The sequence below is a fragment of the Aulonocara sp. 'chitande type north' Nkhata Bay genome, linkage group LG3 (assembly GCF_057382095.1).
Source record: "Aulonocara sp. 'chitande type north' Nkhata Bay isolate Kocher_YH1m ecotype deep benthic linkage group LG3, A_spYH_male_GT1.1, whole genome shotgun sequence".
NCBI classification, from domain to species: domain Eukaryota; kingdom Metazoa; phylum Chordata; class Actinopteri; order Cichliformes; family Cichlidae; genus Aulonocara; species Aulonocara sp. 'chitande type north' Nkhata Bay.
The window spans coordinates 3,845,196-3,872,470 of NC_141346.1; the positions used below are offsets into that span (position 1 = coordinate 3,845,196).

At 44.1% G+C, this 27,275-nt stretch overlaps 2 protein-coding genes across 2 annotated transcripts; both read right to left on the minus strand.

The window, feature by feature from the left end:
• Positions 1-1,094: 1,094 nt before the first annotated feature.
• On the minus strand, positions 1,095-8,716 carry LOC147333560 (CST complex subunit CTC1-like). The gene is made up of 19 exons (XM_086285806.1): positions 8,633-8,716; positions 7,907-7,951; positions 7,591-7,820; positions 7,326-7,470; positions 7,050-7,252; positions 6,808-6,977; positions 6,617-6,731; positions 6,066-6,471; positions 5,863-5,952; positions 5,401-5,538; positions 4,330-4,376; positions 4,082-4,167; positions 3,774-3,909; positions 3,430-3,498; positions 3,194-3,356; positions 2,936-2,991; positions 2,673-2,829; positions 1,845-1,965; positions 1,095-1,773 (listed from the first exon to the last, which is right to left on the minus strand). Exons 1-19 carry the CDS (start codon positions 8,714-8,716, stop codon positions 1,682-1,684), a joined length of 2,553 nt encoding a protein of 850 aa, XP_086141932.1. The 3' UTR covers positions 1,095-1,681.
• Positions 8,717-9,621: 905 nt separating this feature from the next.
• On the minus strand, positions 9,622-19,535 carry LOC147333561 (uncharacterized). The gene is made up of 6 exons (XM_086285807.1): positions 19,499-19,535; positions 13,734-13,775; positions 12,860-13,141; positions 12,552-12,785; positions 12,220-12,456; positions 9,622-9,707 (listed from the first exon to the last, which is right to left on the minus strand). Exons 1-6 carry the CDS (start codon positions 19,533-19,535, stop codon positions 9,622-9,624), a joined length of 918 nt encoding a protein of 305 aa, XP_086141933.1.
• Between the last annotated feature and the right edge of the window lie 7,740 nt (positions 19,536-27,275).

Here is a 27,275-nt window from a genome sequence, read left to right on the forward strand (position 1 = left end):
AGCTGGCTGCCGGCGGAGCTCACGGGCGCGTCACTGCAACTCCCCCTGGCTTCTGCTCCGCGGCTGCTGAATGAGCTCTCATCTGGGACTCTCCTTAGCTCTTACTGGGACAGTGGCGCGGCTGCCCCTCTGTGGGTCTTCCTTGGTCTCTTGTGTTCTGGGTGCCTCTGGATGTCTGGAGTTTTGATCTCCTCCATACCTGCTTGATACCATAGAGGACAGGGCTGTGGCCCCCCCACACTCTCTAGCAGATCATTACATGGAGAAACCTTTGGAATACAAGCATGCTGATCCACACAGGTATGCACACAGGTGTACACATGGGTATTCACAGATGCGGACTACAGCTTTCTTGGCTGCTGCCTCAAAGCACACTGTGCGCTGTCTATCTTGCGTGCTGAACAATATCGTTTATTATTTAGTAACTATTGATATCTATGACTAGCTAGTTTATTGTGATGGTGCTTTTTTTTTTTTTTATTATTATGTTGCTCTTTGTTGTTTGCTGTCTCCCCTGTTTTTTTTGTTTTTCTTTCTCTCCATACAGGTGACCCAGGAGTTTTTTTTTTTTTTCTCTCTTCCCCCCCTTCTCACCGTCTCTTCTCCCCTTTGGTTTTCTTTCTTCCTCTCCCCCTCTTTCTTTCATTCTTTCCCCCTGTCCTATTAAAAAAAAAAAAAAAAAAAAAAAGGATGACAAAGGATGAACTGAAGCTCCGCCATCACGTGATGTCACATGCTGCTGTTTCTGATGTCACTTCCATGAAAAAAAAAAAAAAAGAACACACATGTAGGATTTCACAAATCATCGCTCCTAAATTTAATCGTATCCATAACAACTGTGTGTACGTGTTCGCTTTGAAAACATCACGTTCTTTATGTTGGTTGGTTTAGACGAGTGATCTCCAGGATGAATGAGGGCAGAGGCCCGTTTCATGGAGACTGTTTAAGTGTAAACCTGGATTAAAAGCCACATTTGAACACCTTCATCAGAGGCTGTGACCATGTTGAAGGACTGATGCTGACGTGCTCTGACACTCATTAGCATAGAAAACAAAGTGGTGAAAGCACAGAGCCCTGAGGAGCTCCACTGGACGGTCTGTTCACAGAACATTTAATTATTTCACTTTTATTTACATGCAAAACAGCCTCAGAGAGAACAGCTGTTTCAGAGCTGCCAGCTTTATTGGAAAGATGAACTGAAATCCTAAAATAGTCCAATTCATGACAAACTGACACGGTGAAATGTTGCAGGATTCAAATGTGTCGATGGATGAACTCTTTCAGTATAAGATGCAATAATACAAAACACATGAAGGTGAGGAGGAATTCATTTAAAGTAAGTGTGATTTAAAGAGGACTGATTCTTTCCTGGTCAGGCTGAAGCTTTCACCGTCTGACCTCTGTAAACAAACCGAAACACGTTCAGTGTTTAGTTTTACCAATTAGGTTTCATGAATCACCATCTGAGAACGTCTCCGATGTGGGCGCCACTCACAGGGATCACTTCCTGTAGAAGGGTCACATGACCTGTTAAACCCAGAGAGCTTCGTGTGACCTCTGACCCTGATCACCAGCGTCAGGGTCAGTGAAGGTGAGATACCGTGTGACAGGAGGAGGAACTATAAAGTTTTATTTGTACGAACACGTAGAACAGATGAAGTCAGAACGAAGCAGGTGGAGCTCAGTCAGGGTGGAGGTGCAGACAGGTGAGCTGAAGGGGAGGAGCCAGTCTGGTCAGGAACTCTCTGTCTCCTCGAGTGAACCTCCTCACCTCTGAAACACACACACACGACTCTGAAGGTTGCAGTCAGGGTGGTGAGGGTGGTGTGTGAGGGTGGGGTTACCTTCTGGTCTCTGGTTGGTGTGTTTCCTGCAGGTGAGGCTGAGCGGCCGAATCATGACATCACTGCTGCACAGACACAACAGGAAGTGGAGGAGGAAGTCGTCAGCGTCCCCGTCACACACCTGAGACAGACACAGAGGTTATGTCTCTGCAGACTCACGGCTCGGCCCTGTGGAAACGTCCTGCAGGACGCCTGTTTCTCTCTGTGGTGGCCCCCCCACAGCGTCCCCACCGTGCTTCACTGTGTGGACGCTGTTCTTTGGGTTGTAGCTGCATCTTCTTCTCGTTTCACCTCCTCTGACCACAGGACGTTTCAGTCTGCAGGGTCTTTTAACACAGCTCCACCTGTGGGTGGAGGGGCCCTGTGGGTTCTCCTGGTGTGACCCGAGTCCTAAATGCCTCTCGCTGTCCTGCCCCTCCCCTGTGGTCTCCACCCTCCATGTGGGAGGTGTGGCATTCACAGTCAGCCCTGATTACCCTCAGAACTACACCACCTGCTGCTTCATCAGGTCGAGTGGGTGGAGTCAGGGGCACGACCTGAGTCTCGCTGAAACACACGGCTGTAAGGCCCCTCCCTCCTGTTCACGTGAGCCCAGCGTGGGTCCGTCACACCTACAGACTTTTAAAGGTGGAAGTGGCCACTCCCCCAAACCAGTTCAGCAGTAAGGTGTGAGCAGACGGAGCTGTTACCAGGATGCAAACAGGATGTGCCCTTTCACAGTTAAAGCCTCATCTTAAATTTTAAAGACAAAATAAAGTCTAAAGACGACGATGAGCACGTGACTCACCTGTGACAGGTAAACATATACACCTGACAGGTGCTACTGACCTGGCTCTGCCCACGAGGGAAGACTCTGATGTGACCTCTGACCCTGAGTGCTCTCTGAAGCCCCTCCCACTGAGCATCAGCCAATCCCAGCAGAGCAGGAACCAGAGCAGCTGAGAACCAGACGTGAGCCTCACCTGTCCCGTCATCGATCACCAGCCTGATGGAAGAGCAGAGCCACATGGTTTGATCATGTGACTGTCACCTGACTCATCCAGGTGATTAACACGTATCAGCAGGTGAGCTCAACAGGAAGCTGCTCTTACTTTGCTTTGGACTGAAACACTGACGAGGTCGAGTGACACTGAGAGCTGCTGCAGCCCTGAGAGAGAGAGAGCAACAGGTAAACACACACACCTGAAATCGTGAGCAGTTTCCTCCAAAACGACACTTTACTTACTGCACCAACACTAACACGCCACCAACACGCTAACAACACATGAAGCACTCTGAGTACTTTCACTGCACCCGAGAAACTGACACTAAACACATCCTGTACACACTGTGTGTATTTTATGCAGTACCTGTGTGTACACGCTGCCACACAGCGAGCAGCTCCACTGCAGTTGCAGGAACAGGAAACACACCACGTGACCTTTGACCTGTCCCACAGCGCACCTCTGCTTGCTGCTCAGAGCCCACTCACCCAGGTGCATGATGGGAGCAGGAGGAGGAGGCTGGGCCGAGCTGATAGAAACCAAACAAACAAATAAACAACAGCACGACAAACACGTGAACCAGACTTTACCTGTAAACTTACCTGGTGTCTCCCAGGGAGACCACAGTTATGGAGCTGACAGGTAAGTACGTGCAGTACACACTTCCTGTCCTGAAACACACACACAGGTAAACCGCACAGGTACGTAACCATGGGCGTGACTTTGTATTGAACATTGGGGGGTCAAGATCTCTGTCTAAATAAATAAATCTGGGTACATTCCAGATGATCAAACAACTATTTTGCTGGTAACACCTGAAACCAGTAAAGAAAACCAGCAGCCTATTGATGCAAGATGATCCATAACTTTATTGGGGCTGACATTGTTGGAAATGAGTCCAAATAAAGAGTCCAAACTTTTATAAGCCTGTCTATGTGTGTCTCACCTGGACAGCCTCCTCTGGAAACCAGACAACAGCAGAGTGTTACCCGGCAACAGGCCAGGTGGGTAGGGGGTGTGGCTTAAGTCCAGGTACACCTGCAGACTCCTCCCAGCTTGGTCACAAAGAGTGAGACGCACACCTGCACACACACATTCAGCTAACAGTCAGACCTGAGACTCAGACCTGAAGCACTGATGCCTGCAGTTCCTCTAGTGTCCAGCAGAGGCAGCAGTGAGTCGCCCCCATAGACCCCCATGTTACAACTTCACAGCAGAAAAAGCCTGATACACAAACCACCTGTGTGTTTGTACCTGAGTGTGTGTGTCCAGAGTGGGCGGTCCTGTTGTTCACACTGATCCTTTCAGACACCACACCCTGAAAACACACCAGCTCTGAGCTGAAACACACACACACACACACACACACACACACACACACACACACACACACACACACACACACACACACACACACACACCAGTAAGAGTTTAAAGCAGGCTGCAGCTGCAGTTCCTCGGATGGCCACAGGGGGCGACTCAGTGAGGGACGAGCAGTTTACCTGCAGTCTAAGACCTCTGAGACGGACAAGACTGTGGGTGGGACGGCCTGAAAACACAGAGAAGAGACATTAAAAATATGACGTCATTCTGGGGTAAAACCGCAAAGGATTGTGGGAACGAGTGGCAAGCGGTACTAGCGCACGCAGGCTTTCACACGAAAACAGTCACACAGTAATAAAAAGAAACACAAAAATGGCAAGAAGCTGCTGTATTATTAACTGTGTTGTATTATTAAGTCTTCTGTTGGAGTTATTACGTAATTTATCACAACATGATTGATGATGTAGGTTACAAATAAGTCTTATATTGATTTGAATTGAATTCGTTGCTATGCTGCTTTGTTCACTGTGGCTTTGCGGGCTAATGTTTGTTGTGTTTTGTAGGAAAACCAGAAACAAAATGCAGGAATGTGATCCAGACTGGCCCCTCTATCAGCCTGGGTCATACCGAGTTTAAAGCTGCTACCACAGCCAGATCTGATTGGTTAAGAGAGAGAGCGATATCGAAACAGCCACGAAACGTCTGCATATATGTGCCCAAGGGTTGTATTGAAGCAAGCAAGTGATGAATAACTGTTTTCCAGTTTGTTGTTAGCAAAGTTTTTTTTCTTTGCATTGTTGATTTGTTTTTCAGGAAGCAGCTAATAAAGCTGATGGATTTTTACAATGTTGCCTCTTTCTTGTAAGATTCTATAATAGAATGAAACAATGATGCCAGTTATAAATAAAGACAATAAATTGAATGAATTACGAAACACTCATTTTATTTATATTAGATCTGAAAATGTTGTGTAACACTACAACCTGAAACAACAAACAGATTGTGTTGGCCTGTACAGGAGATAAAATATTTAACAACAGCTAAATAAACGGTAAATGGCCTGTATTTGTATTCTTTACTTAGTCCCGAAGGACCCCAAAGTGCTGGAAATGCTAGCGCTTAATGCAGTGTTTTGATTTTGTTGCCACTTGTACCCACAATGCAATGCGTGAAAGTCACATGGTCTGTCAATCTCTAAAAAAAAAAGTTTAAGGGTCCTGGAGGAAGACGGGGAGCAAACCGAGTGTTACCTGTCTGCAGGTGGGCAGCAGCAGTGGGCGTGTCAGAGTGTGGAATCTCCAACCACGTCTGACTTGTAGGGTCGACTCAGCGTGGAGATCCACCCCACTGCGCTCAGAAACTCCACAGCCAATCAGAACACTGGGATCCTGATTGACAGACACATGGGCCAATCAGCTGCAAGGATTCAGGTCAGATCAACTCCCCACAAACAGGAATGGTGGGAGTCATCTGCATAGCAGTAAAAATGTAAGCTGTGTTTTGATGATGCTGCCTAAGGGAAGCATGTATAATGTAAACAGAACTGGTCCAAGCATTGAACCCTGTGGAACTCCATAATTAACCTCAGTGTGTGAACAACTACAGTTAAAGCTGAAAAACGTGTTCATGTGTACTAATATCAGAGAGCAGAGACCGATGAGGCCAACCTCTGACCACGCCCCTTAGTGACATCATCAAAGCTGGGTTGATACCTGAGTGTTAGCGGCGATGAGTCTGTAGAAACATCCAGGCTGGAGGACAGGAAACCACCGCGTACACACACCTGAGAACACCAGCACCACCTGCACGCACGCACGCACGCACACACACACACACACACACACACACACACACACACACACGTAACTGTGTATCCAGGTGAGCTCAGGTAAACACACACAGGTGCGTCTCTCACCTTTCTCTCCTGCTTTTGTTCACTTTCTTTCTCTGTCATTGGCTCATTCTTTGGGTCCCGCCTCCAGCTGACCACTGGACCAATCACAGCAGCTTTCACTGAGAAGCACAGTCTCAGCCCTGCCTCCTGATCCTCTGCCTCCGCCCCTGTATTCCTCCAGGACACACCCTCCTTCTGCTCCACCCTGATCACCATGGAGACACAGGGCCAGGGGTTGCCGGAGTTGGCTTCTTCTTCTTCTCTTCTCCTCCTTTTACTCCCAGCAGTCTCTTCTTCTTCTTCTACTGTCTGCTTCCTGGCAGTGACATCCCCTCCTGGCTCCTCCCCCTTGTGTCTCAGGTGTGTCTCCATGGCAACAGATGGACTCAGGATGTGCAGGTGGTCCAGAGAGAACTGCAGGTAAACCCTGTGAATTGAACCCAGCTTTATTTAACTCATAATGTTTACAACCAGGAAGGAAGCTCACACCCTGAACCAATCAGACGCCCTCTTACATCACAGAGAGTGGACCAATGAGCAGTCAGCATGCTGCAGGTTGTGCGTGTGTGTACCTGCAGTGTTTGTGTGTGATGAACCTGTCCTGGTCCAGGTGTTGGTAGGAGGGGAAATCTGATTGGAGGAATCTCTCTGTCACCATGGTGAACTGCACCACACCCACCAGACAACCTGCAGCACACACACACACACATTAAAGAATAAAGCTGTGTGTCCCTGTGTGTGTGTCTGTGTGCGTGCATTGTACCGATCCAGGCGCTGTTAAAGACCGCCCTCTGCGCTCCCTCCTCCTCCTCGCTGCTCTCCGTCAGCACGCAGGCTGCAGCTCCCGCGGCGTCTCTGAGCTGCATCGAGTGTTTGAACTCAGACGTCTGTGACGGCAGCTCCAGCACGCCGACCAGCAGCAGGGGGCGCTGCCTGACACACAAACCGGCAAAAACCATTGGTACGTAATCACACGACTTCATGTGGGAGCTGCTGTCACCTTACCTGACAGCGTCTCCACCCCGAGGCTCGGAGGACAGAGTCCTGCAAGACCAGGACAGGAACCCGTTGATCTGGGCGGAGGTCAGGTTGGAGCCATCAGGGGGCAGCAGAGAGCTCAGAGGGGCCGAAGACCAGCAGCCAGTCTGCAGGGACTCCAGGAGCTCCGACACACCGAGGTACTGCCGGACCGCCGAGGACACGCGGTACTGCAGGGACACAGAGCACACTGAGCATGCTCCACACTCACCTGTAAGGAAGACAGGTGAGAGTGGGACCTACCTGCGTCACAGGACAGGTGTGAGGCTCGTCCAGCATCTCAGCGTAGATGTCTCTGCGTCCTCGTCCTCCAGCTCTGCTCAGAGTCTCCATCAGCCTCCAGGACAGCAAGCACACACACTGCTGCCTCCACACACCTTGGACCAGACTGAGGACCAAGACCAGAACCAGGACCAGGAAACAAGCCAGAGCCAGCGGAGGACAGGAGGACAAAGGTTATGCTCTGCTGTCTCTGACTGTGGACAGGTGGTGGTGGGTGGAGCCTCACCTGTGTGCCAGCTGCGAGCTTAGGTGACAGGTCCACAGGTAATCGGACACATCTGTGTTTCTCTGCAGCAGTAACCGTGGTAACGCCCCATCTCCCGGGCAGCGGTTGTCGGGTGGCGAGCCTCCCGCCCTGCTGAAGGTCGTCAACCTCAGGCTGGAGCGCAGGCAGGTGCAAAGCATGCTGGGAGGGAAGTCCGGGCAGGGCCGATACAGGAAGTGGGCGTGATGCAACTGCAGGAGGAGGAACCATCAAACTTTATTAGTCGTGGCTGCCACGAACACAAACGGGCATGATGATGTCACATCATGTGACTCACCTCCACTCTGTCTCCCGCCCTCAGCTTCCTCTTCCCTCCTCTCCTCTGTTATTGCCAACAAAGGTTATGTTACAAAGTATTGAGTTGTATTTTTGTTATTGACCAAATACTTATTTGCCACCCTGATTTACGGATAAATTCTTTACAAATCCTACCATGTGAATTCATGGATTTTTTTTTCACATTCTGTCTCTCAAAGTTGACGTGTACCTCTGGTGCAAATTACTGACCTCTGTCATCATTTTAAGTGGGGGAACTTGCACAATCGGTGGCTGACTAAATACTTTTTTGCCCCACTGTAGTCATGGGTTGACTATCTGGATGACTTTGATGACGTGTAAGATGGCGCCGGTGTGCATGGCTCGCCGTCCACGGTTGTCGGATCCACTTTTGCTCTGCGTGTTTCTATTGTTTTTGTCACTTTTATTGAACAACGCTGACTCTCTATTGACCTACGATCGTGAAGCTCTGTTAAATATTCGATTTGCCACAGAGAATTTGGGAAGGACTAACGCTGATAGACAGGACTCTTTTCTACCTCCGCTACTATCTGGAGTACCGCATCACCTGGATTACACCCCTACCACATCTCATAAGAGGAAGCGATTTAAACGTCGGGGAAAACGCAGCGGGCCACTCGTGAAACTAAAATCGTATTTGGCTCTTTCATCTGGCAGTAACAGATTAGTTTCCGAATGCACTCTGACTGAATTCAGACCTTTGCACTGGCGTTTTGTCTCCTGTCGCTTCCTGGAACCTATTGGCACCTGGCTGGTACCTGTTGTCGGCTTGGCTGAAGAGATCCAGCATCCCCGCCTTCTCTTACCTCATCTTCGCTGCGGTGGAGTGAATCCGCGGAATCTTCGGCAACTGAAACAGGTTCCCTGGATGGCTGTCACCGGTCTGACGGACCCTACCAGGTTTGCCCTTGTTAATGCTAGGTCGCTAGCAAATAAAACGTTCATATTGAAGGATTTCTTCACCTCTCATAATCTGGATTTCCTCTGTGTGACAGAAACCTGGCTAAGTGACGGTGAGTTAAGCTCTTTCTCAGAACTATTACCGCCAAATTGTTTGTATTTTAACTCACCAAGGACTACGGGCCGAGGTGGAGGAGTGGCCACAGTTTATAAATCTACTTTTCACTGTCGCCAGCTGTCACCTGTCACTTTCTCCAGTTTTGAACTGAATATGTTTGAGCTTGGTAGCAGTCATCCTGTTCTTTGTGCGGTGATCTACCGTCCACCAAAATATAATAGGAACTTTGTTAACGACTTCTCTGAGTTCTTGGCTGAAATAATGCCAAAGTATGACAAGGTTTTAATCTTGGGTGATATGAATATTCATTTGTGTTGTCCTACTAAACCTTTGGCAAAGGACTTTTTAAACCTACTTGATGCTTTTAATGTTTTGCAGTCTGTCACTGGTCCCACTCATAAATATGGACACACTCTGGATCTGGTTTTGTCTTATGGTTAACCTTTTTATAATATTCAAATTTATGATTTCGTCTTTTCTGATCATATGCCTGTATTGTTTGAAACTTCTCTTCCCTGTAATATCACTACCTGTGGCCCTCCTACTGCTTCTCGCATGTTTAAACCATCAAGTGCCGTCTAGTTTTCTACCTCCTTTAATAAGGCCTTTAATGTTGACTCAGAGCTCTCAGTCTGTGCTGACACTGAGGTGCTGACTGCAAAATTCTTATCTACTTGTCAAATCATTCTGGATACTGTTGCTCCTCTGAAGTTCAGGCGGCCTAAATTGAAGTCTGAGCCGTGGCTGAACGACATCACTCGGGCTGCTCGAAGAGAGTGCAGAAAAGCAGAACACAAATGGGAAAAAGACAAGCTACAAGTGTCTTATGATATCTTAAGAGATAGCTGGCATAGATATCAGAAAATTGTCAAGAACCAGAAATCCGCCTATTTTGCAGGTGTTATTAATGACAACTGCCATAAGCCCCGTGTCTTATTTAGTATTTTAAGCTCTGTTCTTAACCCTCCCCAATCCAACTGTACAGAAGCTTCTGCTGAAACTTGTGAAGCTTTTTTAAATTTCTTTGTGGAGAAGATTTTATCTATTAGAGCACATATTTTACCCCCTTCTTATGACCCTTCTGTTATTTTTACGCCTTTAGCAATTTTTAGCCATTTTGAACCTGTGTCTCTATTTAAACTGGGTAAAATTGTCACCCAAATCAAGTCTGGCTCTCCCAGTGATGTTCTTCCCCCTCGCTTTTTTAAAGAAGTTTGGGGCACTATTGGACCTTATATTCAAAGGCTTATAAACAGCAGCCTGACTTTAGGCAATGTACCTGTAATTTTTAAACAGGCAGGGGTCCAGCCTCTGCTGAAACGCCCTGGCTTGGATGCCTCTTTGTTGAGTAATTTCAGGCCTATTTCCAAGCTTCCCTTTGGTTCTAATTTTAGAAAAAGAAGTGTGCTCACAGCTGCAGACTTTTTTAGAGAGTCAAAACATTTTTGAGGTATTTCAATCTGGTTTTAAAGCCCTTCACAGCACAGAGACTGCACTTTTGAGAGTTTTTAATGATATCTTACTAACTGCTGACTCTGGGAAGTCTGTCTTACTTGTGCTTTTGGATCTCACAGCAGCTTTTGATACAGTAGATCACAATATTTTGATTTATCGTCTAGAACATCATGTTGGAATTAGAGGCACTGCCTTGAAGTGGTTCAAGTCAGACCTGTCTGACAGAAGTTTTTGTCTCACTTGGTAAGTTTCATTCATCTTCCGCCCCCCTCCCATGTGGTGTACCTCAAGGATCCATCCTTGGGCCCCTTCTTTTTAGTATTTATTTACTTCCCCTTGGCCATATTATTAAAAAACATAAAGTCTCATTTCATTTTTATGCAGATGATTGTCAAATTTATCTACCGATGAAACACAATGACCTTAACCCCCTCAGGCCTATTTTAGAATGTCTTAAGGATATCAGAGCATGGTTGGCTCTGAATTTTTTAAACTTTAACGAAAAGAAGACTGAAGTCATTATATTTGGGCCGAATGGACCTGGTGTCCCTCCATCTGACTTGGGTCCTCTTACATCGTGTGTCAAATCAATTGTCACCAACCTTGGAGTAAAATTTGACACAGCTCTTAAAATGGACAAACAAGTAAATACAGTGGTGAGGAAAAGCTTTTTTCAGTTGAGGCAGCTCTCTGAAGTTAAACCTTTTATTTCTTTTTGTGACTTGGAGAGAGTGTTGCACGCATTTGTGACCACTCGCCTTGATTATTGTAATGGACTTTATATATTGGCATTGATCAGGCTTCACTATCACGCTTGCAAATGGTCCAGAATGCTGCTGCTCGCCTGCTGACAGGGACACGCAAACATGAGCACACTACCCCTGTTCTTGCCTCCTTACACTGGTTGCCTGTCCATTTTAGAATTCATTTTAAAATTTTATTGCTTGCTTTTAAAGTCTTAAATGGCCTGGCTCCTTCTTACCTGTCAGACCTTTTACACCAATACACTCCACAAAGGTCTCTCAGATCATCTGACCAGTCACTCCTTGCTGTCCCCATGTGGAGACTGAAACACCGAGGGGACCGAGCTTTCGCTGTTGTGGCCCCCAAACTATGGAACAAACTGCCCCTCCATATTAGGCTGGCCTCAACACTTGAAATGTTTAAATCACTTTTAAAAACACACTTTTTTTCAAAGGCTTTCTAGGAGTATTATCAGAGTCAGTTTGTAGTCAGTTTTTAGTCAGCTGTTGGTCATTCTTAATCTTTTTACTTTGCTAATCTTATACATTGTATATCTTATTGTTTATTCTACTCATGTTGATTTATTTTTATCTTATTTTTCAATTATATATTTATTTTGTTTATTGATTTTATTGTATGCTTATAGTATGGTTTTTAACTGCTATCTCTGTTTTATTATTGGAAAGCACTTTGGTCAACTTTGTTGTTTTTAAAAGTGCTATATAAATAAAGTTGGATTAATTAATTTAATTTATTCTTTTTATACTACATAGTGACATCTTCCAAACTAAAAGAACAAATTGTGGCACAACATAGCTTTATGTGTCAGAGGTTAGACACATAAAATGTTTAATAAAATGCACACTTTATTTGGAAAGGTCACAGAGGAAATTGAAGAATCACTGAGCAGCATCACTGGAGTATACATTCAAACCCACCATAACTGCATGTTTGGATGAGTAAAACCCACTGATCTGGACAGAGGTGACCCAGTCATTTAATTTATGTAGGGTCAGAAGGTCAACACAGTAATCGGATTACAACTGTTCATATCAGGTAAGTGAGAGCTTGCATACCTTTAAGTTTCCAGCAGAGGAACAGAACCAAACACAGAACCAGAACCAAGAGAACCCCAGAGACCAGACCTGCTACAACTGGGACCAGGAGAGAGGGAGGAGGAGGACAGGTGGATGCTGAGAGAGGAGGGGAGGGAGGACAAGTGAGAGGAGTTTTTACTGGAGGAGCAAAGTTTGTGGAGGTGCTTGAAGGAGGAGGACAGTGAGGAGGAGGAGGATGGATGATTTTGGGAGGATCTGCAGGAGAGATGATGAAGATGGTTCAGTTAGTTTATTATCAGGTCACAATGTTACATCATTTTTTAAACAGGAAGTGATGTCAATGTTCTGACCTCTGACCCTCAGAGAGCTCTGAGGAGACTTTGCACCCTGATCAGTAGAACAGTAGAGACCTTCATCAGCCTGCGTGATGTTAGTGATGATGTGCTCTGGTTTAGGACCAACAGAACTTCCTTTGATGTAGAAATAAGCTTTGACTGTGGCACCATTCCTTTTCCTGCAGCGCAGAATGACATCACTTCCTGTCGTCACAGGAAGTGCAGGGATCTCCAGGATGACATCTTTATCTGACCATCAGAGACAAACAGAGTTAATGAGAGCAGAGTCACACAGAGACAGAGACACAGCTGGAACATCTCACCTGTAGTGTCTGATTGGACACTGAGGGAGACGTTGTCACTCTGCTGTCCAGAGGAGTCCTCACACCAGAAGGTTTCACTGGGAGCAGAAAGATCCACAACACAGTAGGAACCAAGAAGCCTCCCAAAGCCCAAAACAGCTGCTCCACAGTCCTCAGTGGGTCCTCCTCTGGTCCCCTTCACTGTCCATCCTTCAGCTGTCTGTCCATCATCAACACAACTCAGATCCACTGAAGAAGATCCTCTGAAGACCTGCTGAAGGTTTGGACTGACAGACAGAGACACTGGAGGACACACACACACGCACACACGCACACACACACAAACACACAAACACACACACACATACACACATACACACACACACACACACACACATACACACATACATATAAACACACACATACATATAAACACACACACACAAACACACACACACACATACATATAAACACACACACACATACATATAAACACACACACACAAACATACAGACAAACACACACACACACACACACATACATATAAACACACACACACATACATATAAACACACACACACATACATATAAACACACACACACAAACACACACACACACATACATATAAACACACACACACACATACATATAAACACACACACACAAACATACAGACAAACACACACACAAACACACACACACACACACATACATATAAACACACACACACACACACAAACATACAGACAAACACACACACACACACAAACACACACACAGACACACACACAGACACACACACACACACACACACACACACACACACACACACACAGTAAGTGTATTTGTGTTCTTTTGGAGTCTCACTGATTGTTTAACTTCCATCAACTCACCTGCAGAAACAGTCGGTGCAGACAGCAGCAGCACACACACACCTGCAACACATCACATCATTATAACACACACACACACACACACACACACACACACACACGCACACGCACACACACACACACACCTGCAACACATCATATCATTATAAAACCCACACACACACACACACACCTGCAACACACACACACACACACACCTGCAACACATCATATCATTATAAAACCCACACACACACACACACACCTGCAACACATCATATCATTATAAAACCCACACACACACACACACACCTGTAACACATATCAACGACACAGGCTGTGATCAGCTGACCTCTGCTGGTTATCAGGTTTCTGCTCTTTGTGGATTTACCTCAGTACATTCTGCACTATTCAGTTCAGCTTTGTTTATACACAAGAACTCACACAAGCTCCAGCTCAAGAGTTGATCGAGGAGCTCCACCTGACTCCACCCACTCCCACTTAGAGTGGCCTTTATGACTCTGTTTAATTAAACATGATTACTTTATGGCAGCCAGTAGCAATAAAGAGCAGTTATGTTTCTCAAAGGGAAAAAGGAGAAGATACCGTCTGGTGCTCTGTAAAGTACCTGACAGCAGCACCACATGATTTAATTTCCTTCAAACATTAGTCAGCTTAGTAAGCAGAGCTCCTCCATCTCTGCTGAACGTCACATGACCAAGCTGAAATTAATCTCACTTCATACACGTCATCCTCTGGTAATGATTCTGTTCTCAGACATGTGAAGCTAGAGACACCGGCAACCATAGTCAATTGTCTTCCAGGGGCCAGAGCAGGCGACATTGAAGGAAATTTAAAACTGCTGGCTAAGGGTAAACGTAAATTCAGTAAAATCATAATTCACGTCGGCAGTAATGACACCCGGTTACGCCAATCGGAGGTCACTAAAATCAATATTGAATCGGTGTGCAACTTTGCTAAAACAATGTCGGACTCTGTAGTTTTCTCTGGTCCCCTCCCCAATCAGACCAGGAGTGACATGTTTAGCCGCATGTTCTCCTTAAATTGCTGGCTGTCTGAGTGGTGTCCCAGAAACGATGTGGGCTTCATAGAAAATTGGCAAACCTTCTGGAGGAAACCTGGTCTTGTTAGGAGAGACGGCATCCATCCCACTTTGGATGGAGCAGCTCTCATTTCTAGAAATATGGACAAATTTATTAAACCCCCCAAAATATGACTATCCAGAGTTGGGACCAGGAAGCAGAGTTGCAGTCTTACACGCCTCTCTGCAGCTTCTCTCCTCCTGCTACCCCCCCAAAAACCCATCTCCATAGAGACTGTGTCAGCTTCCAATGATGCTTAGCCTCGTCCACCCCAGCTGTGAAACTCAGAAACCAGTCTTACTTGTTATCATCTATCGTCCACCTGGGCCTTACACAGAGTTTCTGTCTGATTTCTCAGACTTTATATCTAATTTAGTTCTGAGCTCAGATAAAATAATTATTGTGGGTGATTTTAACATCCATGTAGATGCTAAAAATGACAGCCTCAACATGGCATTTAATCTGTTATTAGACTCAATTGGCTTCTCTCAAAATGTAAAAGAACCCACCCACCACTTTAATCACACTCTAGATCTTGTTTTAACATATGGCATAGAAACTGAACATTTAACAGTGTTTCCTGAAAACTCTCCCCTGTCTGATCATTTCCTGATAACATTTACATTTACAATAATTGATTACCCAGCGGTGGAGAGTAGACTTTATCAAAGTAGATGTCTTTCTGAAAGGGCTGTAACTAAGTTTAAGAATATAATCCACCCACTGTTATCATCTCCAATGCCCTGTACCAACACAGAGCAAAGCAGCTATCTGAACGCTGCTCCAACAGAGGTCGATTTTCTTGTTAATAATTTCACCTCCTCACTACGTACGACTCTGGATACTGTAGCTCCTGTGAAAACTAAGGTCTCTAATCAGAAGTACCTGACTCCGTGGTATAATTCTCAAACACGTACCCTAAAGCAGATGACTCGTAATCTGGAGAGGAAATGGCGTGTCACAAATTTAGAGGATCATCATTTAGCCTGGAGAAATAGTTTGCTGCTTTATAAGAAAGCCCTCCGCAAAGCCAGAACATCTTACTATTCATCACTGATTGAAGAAAATAAGAACAACCCCAGGTTTCTCTTCAGCACTGTAGCCAGGCTGACAAACAGTCAGAGCTCTTTTGAGCCAACCATCCCTTTAACGTTAACTAGTAATGACTTCATGAACTTCTTCACAAATAAAATTTTTATCATTAGAGAAAAAATTACCAATAATCATCCCACAGATGTAATATTATCTACAGCTACTCTTAGTACCATTGATGTTAAGTTAGACTCTTTTTCTTCAATTGATCTTTCTGAGTTAACTTCAATAATTACTTCCTCCAAACCATCAACGTGTCTTTTAGACCCCATTCCTACAAAACTGCTCAAAGAAGTCCTGCCATTAATTAATTCTTCAATCTTAAATATGATCAACCTATCTCTAATGATCAGCTATGTACCACAGGCCTTCAAGCTGGCTGTAGTTAAACCTTTACTCAAAAAGCATCTCTAGACCCAGCAGTCTTAGCTAATTATAGGCCAATCTCCAACCTTCCTTTCATATCAAACATCCTTGAAAGAGTACACAGCAAAATCTCCAGTGTTAAATTAACACTGGAGAGTGTCTATATGGGTCCACACCTCTGAGTGTTAAATACAACACTGTTGAGTGTTAAATTAACACGTTTGACAGTGTTATATGTTTAAAAGTAACCTAGTCAGTTTTGAAGATTAACAATTGCTAACACTGAGCAGTGCTGATTTTCTAACACTGGAATATTTCTAACATTTTGAGTTATTTTCCAGTGTTAGAAAATCAGCACTGCTCAGTGTTAGCAATTGTTAATCTTCAAAACTGACTAGGTTACTTTTAAACATATAACACTATCAAAAGTGACATACACTTGACATACAAACACACGCACATGTACACACACACACACACACACATACTGGTACTCTTTGTTCACATGTATGCCTGTATAAGATGTCATATGTTAATGAACCTATGTATACTCATCTAACCACAATAAAGAGCAGTGCTACGGGGGAGCTAACTGAGAGTGAGTGGGGTTCGAGCTGCAGGAACGGCACTTGTCTCAGACATCTCCCTCGTGCACGTGATCATACAAAGAGCCAATTGGCCCTTAAGAAACTCAGGGTGAACCTCATCCACCTTAGGGGCCTGGCCACCAAAGAGTTGTAGAACTACTTCAGCAACCTCGCCCCCAGTAATAGGCTATAATAAGAACTCCAGGGTCTCCGTGGATGGTTCTTGCCAGGGGCAAACCCAACAGGCAACGTAAACAAAGGAGGCAAAAATGGCACAGCTAAAGAAACAAGCATGGTCCACTATCACAACAGGAATGGCCACTCCAGTAAGAACAAAAGAGGGTTTCTGGATAAAGCCTACAGCAACATCCAAAAAGCTACAGAGCAACCCCTCTACCACATCTAGCTTTGTCAGACCAAATGTCCACCGTTGCTCCATTGAAAGTCATTCCTTTTTTGCTCATACCTTTCTTGCACTTAAACAAAAATCTACTTTAAAGATACTGTGTTGTGTTGTGTTTAGTTGTGTGTAGTGCTGACGTAGGACAGTTTCCAGTTTCAATGTACTATTGTACCAAGTATGAATGTGCAATGACAGTAAAGAGCCATCTTTTGTTATCTTTTTACTTTACTAACTCTCCAGCTGCAGCCCCATGAAGTATACTTAACAGCTAAGGTGCAGAACATGGCCCTTTCAAACTCAGTGTTCTCAGCCTCGTTTGAAATGATGATGATGTGGTTCTGCTGGAGGTGGGAGTTGAAGATGTCATGGAATGTGGCCTTTGCTAGGCATTTCCAGCACACCCTCACTATCTGGTTAGGTGAATGTCCTGCATTTGTACAGCGCTTTTCTAGTCCCCAAGGACCCCAAAGCGCTTCACACTACATTCAGTCATCCACACATTCACACACACATTCACACACTGGCGATGGCAGCTACATTGTAGCCACAGCTGCCCTGGGGCGCACTGACAGAGGCGAGGTGCACCAGGCCTGCTCAACATCCTCCCCCACCACCTGATCCAACTCACCACCCAGTGGTCAGCAGTAGGGGTGGGTTTTTATAATCGATTCATCGATTAAAATCGATTCTGGCTTGGATAACGTAAAATCGATTCATTAAAATCCTGAATCGATTTTTTAATATAAATTTATTTTGCCCGAAATGCCAGAATCTCAGGTGACATCTCACAAAATTTCAAGAACCACCAAACAGTTAAGACAGTAAATGAGAGCAGGTACAGGGATTCTGCACATAGACTTAAACACACAGCGCGACCCGCGGATCAGAATCAGTTAGATGTCGCCTTTCTCACGGTCGGGGCTGAAAGCCGACAGCTCGCTGATTCTGATCTGTGGGTGGGTCGGCGCTTTGTGTTCACGCCCTTTATGAGCCGATTCTAAAGCTGTTAGTTTGATGTCTCTCCAAACAATATTGACCGAACCAGCAGCAAAAGAAGATCCAAACGCTTCACATAAACATCGTCATGAATTCACTCTGACTTTTACTGTTTTGCTTCCATCGCGATGCACAGCTCTCTCTCTCTCTCCCTCCCTCTCCCTCTCTCTCTCCCTCTCTCCCTCCCCCTCTCTCTCTCTCTCTCTCTCTCTCTCTCCCTTTCTTCATTATTCGCTTGCTTGTTACGCACAAGTCTACTGTTGCTTACAGGCTGTCGGCCGCTGTTTTTTTCCCTTTTACATTCTTCCGAAAAGAAAACCTAATTTCTGCCGTTCAATACTGAACAAATTTAAACTTTTTAAAATTATTCAAAATGCAAAACGCCGTGTCTCTAATAAAACCGCTGTAATGTCAGAGGTAATGTTCATTAATTAATGGTTTTCTTTCGTTTTTGATGTACTGCAGATTATTTTTATAAAATCCCAGGCCAGGAAAATCACCTTCATGTTTTTCTGTGTTTTATCTTCAGCTGCTTTGACACAAAGGCCTCTGCTGTGACGCTCACACCTGTGATAAAGTCTTGCGTGTGTCAGCTTCCTTTTTATAGATACAAAAATATGTAAATGTACTGATCTGAATTATATTTCTGACTGTCAAAATTTCCCAGATTTAAATCAAATCGAATTAAATCGAATCGGGACCTTGTGAATCGGAATTGAATCGATTCTAGAAATCAGTGACGATACCCAGCCCTAGTCAGCAGTTGACAGCTCAGCTCCTGTCTTCACTTGAATGTTGAAGACATACAGCTGAACATCTGATGACACCATTACAAAATCATGGCTGTGCATTTGAAACGAATGGTGTCCTGGTCCCATGTGCACTTATGGACATGGTGTTTGTTATGGACAAACTGATTCTGGACATAGTAATCCAATAACAGACTATCACTCAGGTTCAGATCAGGCCAGCCATGTAACACAGTTACTTCTAAAAGTAATATGACACATCGTTGTAACAAACCAAAACAAATATACTGTTTATGCACTTGTAATTAAAATCAATGTACGGTTTGTTCTGACAGCACAAACTGTCTTAAGCTGTACAAACTCCTAATTAGTGGAATAGCTGATATTTGGCAGTGCAACCTTGTATAACCTATATTATATTATGTTATAATATACAGACTGTGAGCTGCTGTCAGAGTCTCTGCTGGAAATAAATGAGTGAGGGACTCACCGAGGAGGAGGAGCAGAGGGGTGGCTGCTGGCTTCATGGTGTCTGGATGTAGACTGAGCACGTGGGCTCTGAGCTACGGAGAGATACCCGCTTTCATCACTTCCTGTTCTCACGTCAGCGTGCTGCTGTGTGTCCGGCTCACAAAGGTCCTTCATGAAGTGTCCCAGCTGTCCTTCTCAGTCCATCACAGCTCAGTGTGTGAAAGCAGCACCTCAGAGAGCACAGGCTGACTATGACTCTGCTCATTATCATCAACATGTTGGTCCCACAGCATTAACTTCGTTTTGTTTTTTTTACAGCATCAAATCACAGCAACACCCTACCAGAGCAAACCCAACAACTGATTGATCGATTGAATCTTTATTTTGAACATGTTGAAAAAGTACAACAACATAGAAAAAGTACAACAACAAAACGAAACAAACAAACAACTCAAAAGGAAAACGAGCAACCACAACTGGTAAATGGCCTGTATTTATATAGCGCTTTACTAGTCCCTAAGGACCCCAAAGCGCTTTACATATCCAGTCATTCACACACTGGTGATGGCAGCTACATTGTAGCCACAGCCACCCTGGGGCGCACTGACAGAGGCGAGGCTGCCGGACACTGGCGCCACCACCAGTAGGCAACGGGTGAAGTGTCTTGCCAAGGACACAACGACCGAGACTGTCCGAGCCGGGGCTCGAACCGGCAACCTTCCGATTACAAGGCGAACTCCCAACTCTTGAGCCACGATCGCCCACAAATAACTTTCATGTTCTAAAAGGAGCAGGAAGAAGCATAAGCTTATTTAATCCCACCCCTTTTCCACTATCTAGTAATCAACAGACCACAGAAATACCTCCTTGCAATTACATTATATGTTACGTGTATTTTTATTATATATATATATATATATATATATATATATATATATATATATATATATATAGTGGCTGGACAAAGCTGGACTGAAAGACAGCACAGAGGCACTAATCATGGCAGCACAAGAACAAGCTCTGAGCTCAAGATCCATAGAGGCTGGGGTCTATCACACCAGGCAAGACCCCAGGTGCAGGCTGTGTAAAGATGCCCCAGAGACAATCCAGCACATAACAGCAGGGTGCAAGATGCTAGCAGGCAAGGCATACATGGAACGCCATAACCAGGTGGCCGGCATAGTGTACAGGAACATCTGTGCCGAGTATAACCTGGAAGTATAGATGTCAACAAGCTGTTTTCACACCATTTAAAGCAGAAGTCAGACTGCAGATAAGATCAGCTCAGCTCTGTGCTGTGCTTAAAATAAGCTGCTGCTGTCTTCATGCACAGAACATGACCAGCACTGTGTTTAAACACTTTAACTCAGGCAGCAGCAGCAGGCCACAGCAACCTCACATCACAGACACACACCCAACAACCGGAGTACAACACAGTATGACACTGACAGGCTGCATCATCAGAGTTAATGTCATGGTCCTCAGGTGACCCAGTGTTTGTGCTTTGGTTAATTAATACTGTTTGATTTATTGTGACTCGTGGTTCTGCTTCTCTTGGTTGTGCTTTGGTAGTTTCTAGTCCCTCGCTTTCTGTTACTGTGCCTCTGCTGTATTCCATGTTTCATGTTTCAATTTATTGTATCTATTTATTTTATCGTATCTCATTTTAATTTTCTTTACGTATGCTATTAACATGTACAGCACTTTGTGAAACTCTGGTTTTATGTTAAAGTGCTTTAGAAATAAAGTTGGTATGGTATGGTATGGTATGGTATGTCTCCATTGTCTTTGTGTTTGCTTATCTACCATGTCTGCTTTCTGTGTTCCCTTTCTCTCTCCCCAGTCAGCTATGTGCATGCAAACTCCACACAGAGACCCCAGCCTGTTGGTGGAATTGAACTCAGGACCTTCTTGCCGTGGGGCAGCACGATGGTACAGTATGTAAGTTACACTGTTAAAAAAAAATCCTAAAAAAACCCCAGTAATTTTCCAGCAGCTGGGCGCCAAAATAATAACAGAAAATAACTTTATCATAAAAATACGGTTATTTTCAGTAATGACAATACAGTTTGTTTCCCTAATTTTACATGGGATTTTGCCTTTTTCAAGTGCTTTTAAACATTAAATTAGGAAAATTTTAAAGTGATTAAACGATGAAATTATCTATAAACAAGGTCAATGAATGCGGCAATATGAATAATAATACTTAAATGTACAGAAATATACAGTTAACAGTTGGTTTAAATAATAATAATGGATTGGATTTATAGAGCGCTTTTCGGGGCCCTCAAAGCGCTTTACAATGCCACTATTCAGTCACTCTCACATTCATACACTGGTGGAGGCAGCTGCAGGTGCAGCCACAGCTGCCCTGGGGCAGACTGACAGAAGCAAGGCTGCCATATCGCACCATCGGCCCCTCTGGCCAACACCAGTAGGCGACGTGTCTTGCCCAAGGACATAACGACCGGTTGCCGGTCCGAGCCGAGGCTCGAACTGGCAACCTTCTGATTACAAGATTACAAGACGAACTGCCAACTCCACGATCGCCCTAAATATTTGATGTAAAAAAAAGTTTATAAGAATCATTTGATGTATTTTTCCATAGTATTACATTTGAATGTAACAGCTCAATCTTTTAAATAACAGACAAATATTTATGAAATTATGATACATTTGTGAATGTATTTTAAATCTAAATATGCATATGTACAGACAGATACATTTAAAAAACAAGAAAATTATGTTTTATTACATTACAGTGATTTTATGTTATTTTACATTTGAGATGTGAAATCAGTCTATTTATATAAATTTAATGATATTCTAGAAAAACAGTACAAAACTGTAAAATACTCAGTACAATACTTTTATATTACAATTTTTTCACAGTGTATCCAAGTGTTATATGAAATATGAGTTATTTAAGTGACTTATATGTCATGTTTAACCTAAGCAGTGAAACACCACAGGGATCTGAAAACGATGTGCCAGGAGGTTGCTGTTCTCGCCGGCTCTAGTGAGTCTCGACCTTCGGGTCGACTATCGAGCTGGAGGTGTTTTTTTTCTGTTCTCATACTGATCTCCCTGTTGGAGCTCAGTCTGGGGGGACTTTTTCTTTCTCCTCGTCTTTCCTCATGTTGTGCATTTTCCATTGTTTCGGTTCCAGGTTGCTGCTCGTGCGGTTGACCGGCCAGTGCTACCTAGCCTGACCTGTCTCCCCAATGTGATGTTTGTGTATTCTATGTACATCTACATCTATCTTAATTGCCCCTTGGGGATAAATAAAGTCTCTTTGACTCTGAGTGACTGCCTGCCACAGCAACACATACAGTTCAATTCAATTTTATTTATATTGCACCAAATCACATCAACAGTTGCTTCATGATGCTTTATATTGTAAGGTAGACCCTACAATAAGACTGCTACTCAGCAGTAAACTACAGAGTGCTTTGGACCCAGAAGCAGGGTTCATCACGTCATCACTTCACAACAGAATAGTGGTCGTAGTAAGCAAGTCTCAGTTTCAACTGTGAAGAGAAGACTTAATGACTTAGTGACCTCTGACCTTTAATGACCTCTGTCCTCCTGTTACAGGTGTGTGTGTGCTGCTGCTATCTGCACTGACTGTTTCTGCAGGTGAGTTGATGAAGTGAAAACAATTAGTGAGACTCCAACAAGAACACAAATACATTTACTCTGTGTGTGTGTGTGTGTGCAGTGGCGTGTCTAGAAAATTTTTGTTGGGGGGGCCAGGTAGGGGCACAGATTTGGAGAGGGGTGGCAGATGTAATTGGCAGATAATGTTAAAAACAATTCTACCAACCGTTCACCATAATTCAATAACCCTGTAAACCTAATAACCAAATGAGCTTTTAACTCTTATTAGAATGAGATTTTAACCACTACGGTGCAAAGTTTTTAGATACTGCGTTGATAAAGTACAAGAGATACAATCAGTGCTTTGTCAGTGTTTACTCAGCATTCAAGGACAGCAGTATTTGCATAGTATTTTTACTGACATGTAGTGCACATATGTTTTGGGCAAAAACATTTTTGAATATTAAAATACGAACATTTGTAACAAACAATTGACAAATTAGCCAATGCCAATGCAAAACTTTATCTGCCTGTTAAAAAAAGAAGATAATCTTCTCACAAACTGGTGTTTGATTTTGAAACAGGAAAAAGTGGGGAAACAAATGAAAAGACTAACATTTGAATAAAACCTGAAAGCAAGTAAATACTTTCTATGCTGCCTTATGGTAAACTTTGGTAATATTGATAAAGAACAGCACTGGCTGATGATGAAATACAGTCAGCTGGCATGGTGACACTGCCAGTATAACCTGCAGGGCTGGACTGGGACAGAAAATCGGGCATTTTGACTACAGACCGACCCACCAGGTATTAAAGCCATAAAGACTTTGAATGAAAACAAACCCTGTTGTGACAGTGATGTACAGTCTTGTTGGTATATGTATGATTTCTATACATTTTACGTCAGATAAAAACTTTGGTTGTAAGATTTAGATAATTATTTAATAAAAGCTAGATATTTTAAATGAGAATAAGAAAGAAAAGTATTTCTTTGTGCCCCCCTCTCCCCGTTAATGCCCTACCTGGCCCCCTGGCAACACTTTGCTAGACCCGCCCCTGCACAGTTACCAGCTGTCAGCTACTTAGAAAAGGATCCTGGTGTTATTTGTCTCTCAGAAACAGTTGATAACTTCAACTCATCCATGTGACCTAAAAGGTAAACCTGTTTCTCCATCACAGCTCTGATGATTCAGTAAGGACATCTCCTGGTTTCATCTTCATGTTTCCCTCTCACCACATATCCAAACCGACATCATGACCATTAAACGTGCTGCTGTTGTTTAGCGCGACATCTGCTGGTTTCCTCTTCCCACCCAGCTGTATAAAAACTCCATCATGCTAGCTAGAACGCAGTACGAGTTATTGCAACTGACAGTAAAAAGTCAGCACAACGAAAATAAACTCCACCTAAACTTGGTTCATATCTGACCCAGATAGACTGCAGCTCATAACTTCTTACCTGAAGTTCAGTTCACCTGACACTCGGACTGGCGGCTGCCTCGGGTCTCTCCTCCTGCCTCCCCTTCCCTCATCCACCTGCTGGCCTCTGTGGAAGCCCCGCCATAGCCACCACCAAACAACTGACTTATTTCTACACATCGACCTGCATCTGGCCAATCCACCACCTCTCATTGTTCATGCCGTTACAAAAAAAATAAAAAATAAGTCACTGGCCATATGCCCGGTATGCCTGATGGCCAGTCCAGCTATGTTAACCTGCAACCAAATCTGCAGCTCCATACAGCAATGTTACGACTTAGATTATATCTTATAACTCATAACTCTTATGTTAGCTGCCCTCAGTAGCATACTGTCTGAAATATTCCACGGCTGCAATAATTCTTTAAGTGTTATTTTTTCCTTGGTATTCTAATTTCACCGAAGTTTACTAAACTCAACAAACTTAATATTACTTACCGGGACATTTATTCTGTCCTCGTTTTCTTTCACCGAAGAATAGTTTCCTGCAGTTCTTTCGTGCTTGGCTCTCCTACCTTTGCTAACCTGATGCACATAGTGCAGAAGCCGATGCTGCATTCACTTACACTCGGATATCTGAGCTTCACCGTGAAAACATAATCGGACATTTGATATTTGATTGAATTTTATTGTTTTGCCTTTGGGGTGGCACCTGGGGTGGCCTGTGCCCCCCAGGCCACCCCGCTGGACACGCCATTGTGTTCATCATCATCTCCCCCTCCCTCTATGTCAGTGCTCAGACTTGTCTTCCACCTGGTGGTCTTCTGTCCATACGTGGTCTGCACTGCTCTGCTGCTGTCCATCTTCTCCACCTGCTCAGGTAGATATGAACAAACTCTCTCCGATCACTCACTTCAGTGCTCCATCCTGATGTCTTAACAGGTAACACACCTGTCGTTTCCATGGAAATGAGCCAACCTGCTGTACAGGATGATGTCACTGCTGATGTCACCACTGAACATCACTGCTGACCTGATGGATCTCAGATTGTGGAGCTGGAGCAGGAACTGTCTGAGTATCTTAGTGACTAGCAGAGATGGGCAGTAACGCGCTACTTGTAACGCGTTACTGTAATCCGGTTACTTTTTTCAAGTAACGAGTAAAGTAAGGGATTACCATTGCAAAAACGGTAATTAGATTACCGTTACTTTCCCGTGGGAACGCTGCGTTACTGCGTTACTCAAACCGTGATTTTTTGCGAGAATGTCTCATGACAGTGACGTAAGCGAGTGCGCCGTTAGTGACAACAGCTGTGTGCAGATCAACAATGGATCATATATGGAGTGTGGGAGAGAGTATGAGCGTGCAGCGTTTAAAGCGTGGAAGTACTGACCTTACTTTGAGTTTGATTCCATAAAAAGTGACAAAAACATTAGTGTCCGCTGTGCGTGGGAAGAAAACTTCTTTTTACAGCGAAAAAAACCCCTAAACTTCAGAGCAAGCACCGAGTAGCTACGACGTGATGGGAAACTCACAGAGAAACTCGTGGATTCTTCCACTGACCGCTGCGGCACACCTGCACCAGGGTAAACCTCCGCCTACCCCACTCCTGCTTTACAGGTGAAAATAGAGCAACAGGACCGCTGAGTCTTTGACTTTATTTATTTTCTGCTGTGTTTTACTTGCATCTGTTTGAAAGACTGAGTGTAAACACAAAAAATATTTTATTTTATGTGCTGGAATGTGCAGAAAATAGGTTTAAATGTTAAACTAATTTCTTCCAGTCAGAGAATGTTGCATATAATTAAAATTTTTTGCTTGATGCATAAAGTTAAAAGATTAAAACTAATAAAACAAGTTTTAAAAACAGACGTTTCCATTTGATTACATTTTGTATGATGGATTATCATAGCTGGTTTGGCCATCGGGCATACCGGGCATTTGCCCGGTGGGCCACTGGCGATTTTTTGTTTTTATGGGCCGATGGATTTTTTTTTTTTAGGAAGGGTATATATAATGAAAGGTGTTGGATTGGCCAATTGGTCATGATCGACTCTGGGCTGGACCAATTACAGCCGAAGAGGCCGGATGCACCCTCCCCCTTGTTTAGCAATCACGTGATTTTCGTGCATTGCATGCCGGGAAACAATCCAAGTACCGCATCAAACGCAAGCATTTGCAGCACCGCAAAACGTTCATTCTCCGGTTCCAATACCTTCTTGTTTTTTCTTTGCCGCACAAAAAAGGAATGTACAAAACGAAGGAGAACAATGCCGGTCCGTACAAAGACAGACTTGATGAAAAGTCAAAGAAAAGATACGAGGAAAAAATCAAAGGAGTGAAAGGGTCAGACCCTTACGAGCACACAGAGGGACAAAAGACGTTAGCGTGCTGCCCAACTTTCACCACGCTCAGATTTATAATTATACGGTTCTTGGAGTGAGTGCATACACTCCTGAAGTTTAGTAACTTCAGGTCACTGCAACAAGCCCAGGTACAGTTTACCGACGGATGGGTACAGGACCTTGAAACGCACCATGTAGAACAAAGACCATCGTACGTATCATAAGTTTACCAGTCCCACAAATTGTCGTCATAAATACACATTCGTTAACCGTTTATTAATATAACCTTTGAGCTCAACGGTAATTAATTAGCAGTGGAAATAATTTCTGGTAGCATCACAGAAATGTAGCAGTGACAATAATACTGTATGCTGTAATCGTACTGGGCAATTAGTGATACAAAACAACTGTTTTACCCTGTGAATAAAAGTA

Excerpts from the sequence above, each read along its gene's own strand:
- LOC147333560 (XM_086285806.1), bottom strand. The coding sequence starts at position 8,716 with ATGCTGGATCTCTTCAGCCAAGCCGACAACAGGTACCAGCCAGGTGCC. Across the intron at positions 5,539-5,862 it reads TCATCGCCGCTAACACTCAG|GATCCCAGTGTTCTGATTGG; the intron begins GTATCAACCCAG and ends TCTGTCAATCAG. Across the intron at positions 4,168-4,329 it reads TCAGAGGTCTTAGACTGCAG|CTCAGAGCTGGTGTGTTTTC; the intron begins GTAAACTGCTCG and ends TGTGTGTTTCAG.
- LOC147333561 (XM_086285807.1), bottom strand. The coding sequence starts at position 19,535 with ATGAAGCCAGCAGCCACCCCTCTGCTCCTCCTCCTCG. Across the intron at positions 13,142-13,733 it reads TGCACCGACTGTTTCTGCAG|TGTCTCTGTCTGTCAGTCCA; the intron begins GTGAGTTGATGG and ends TGTGTCCTCCAG. Across the intron at positions 9,708-12,219 it reads CCTCTGCTGGAAACTTAAAG|CCCGAGTGATGTCGTTCAGC; the intron begins GTATGCAAGCTC and ends CTCTTCGAGCAG.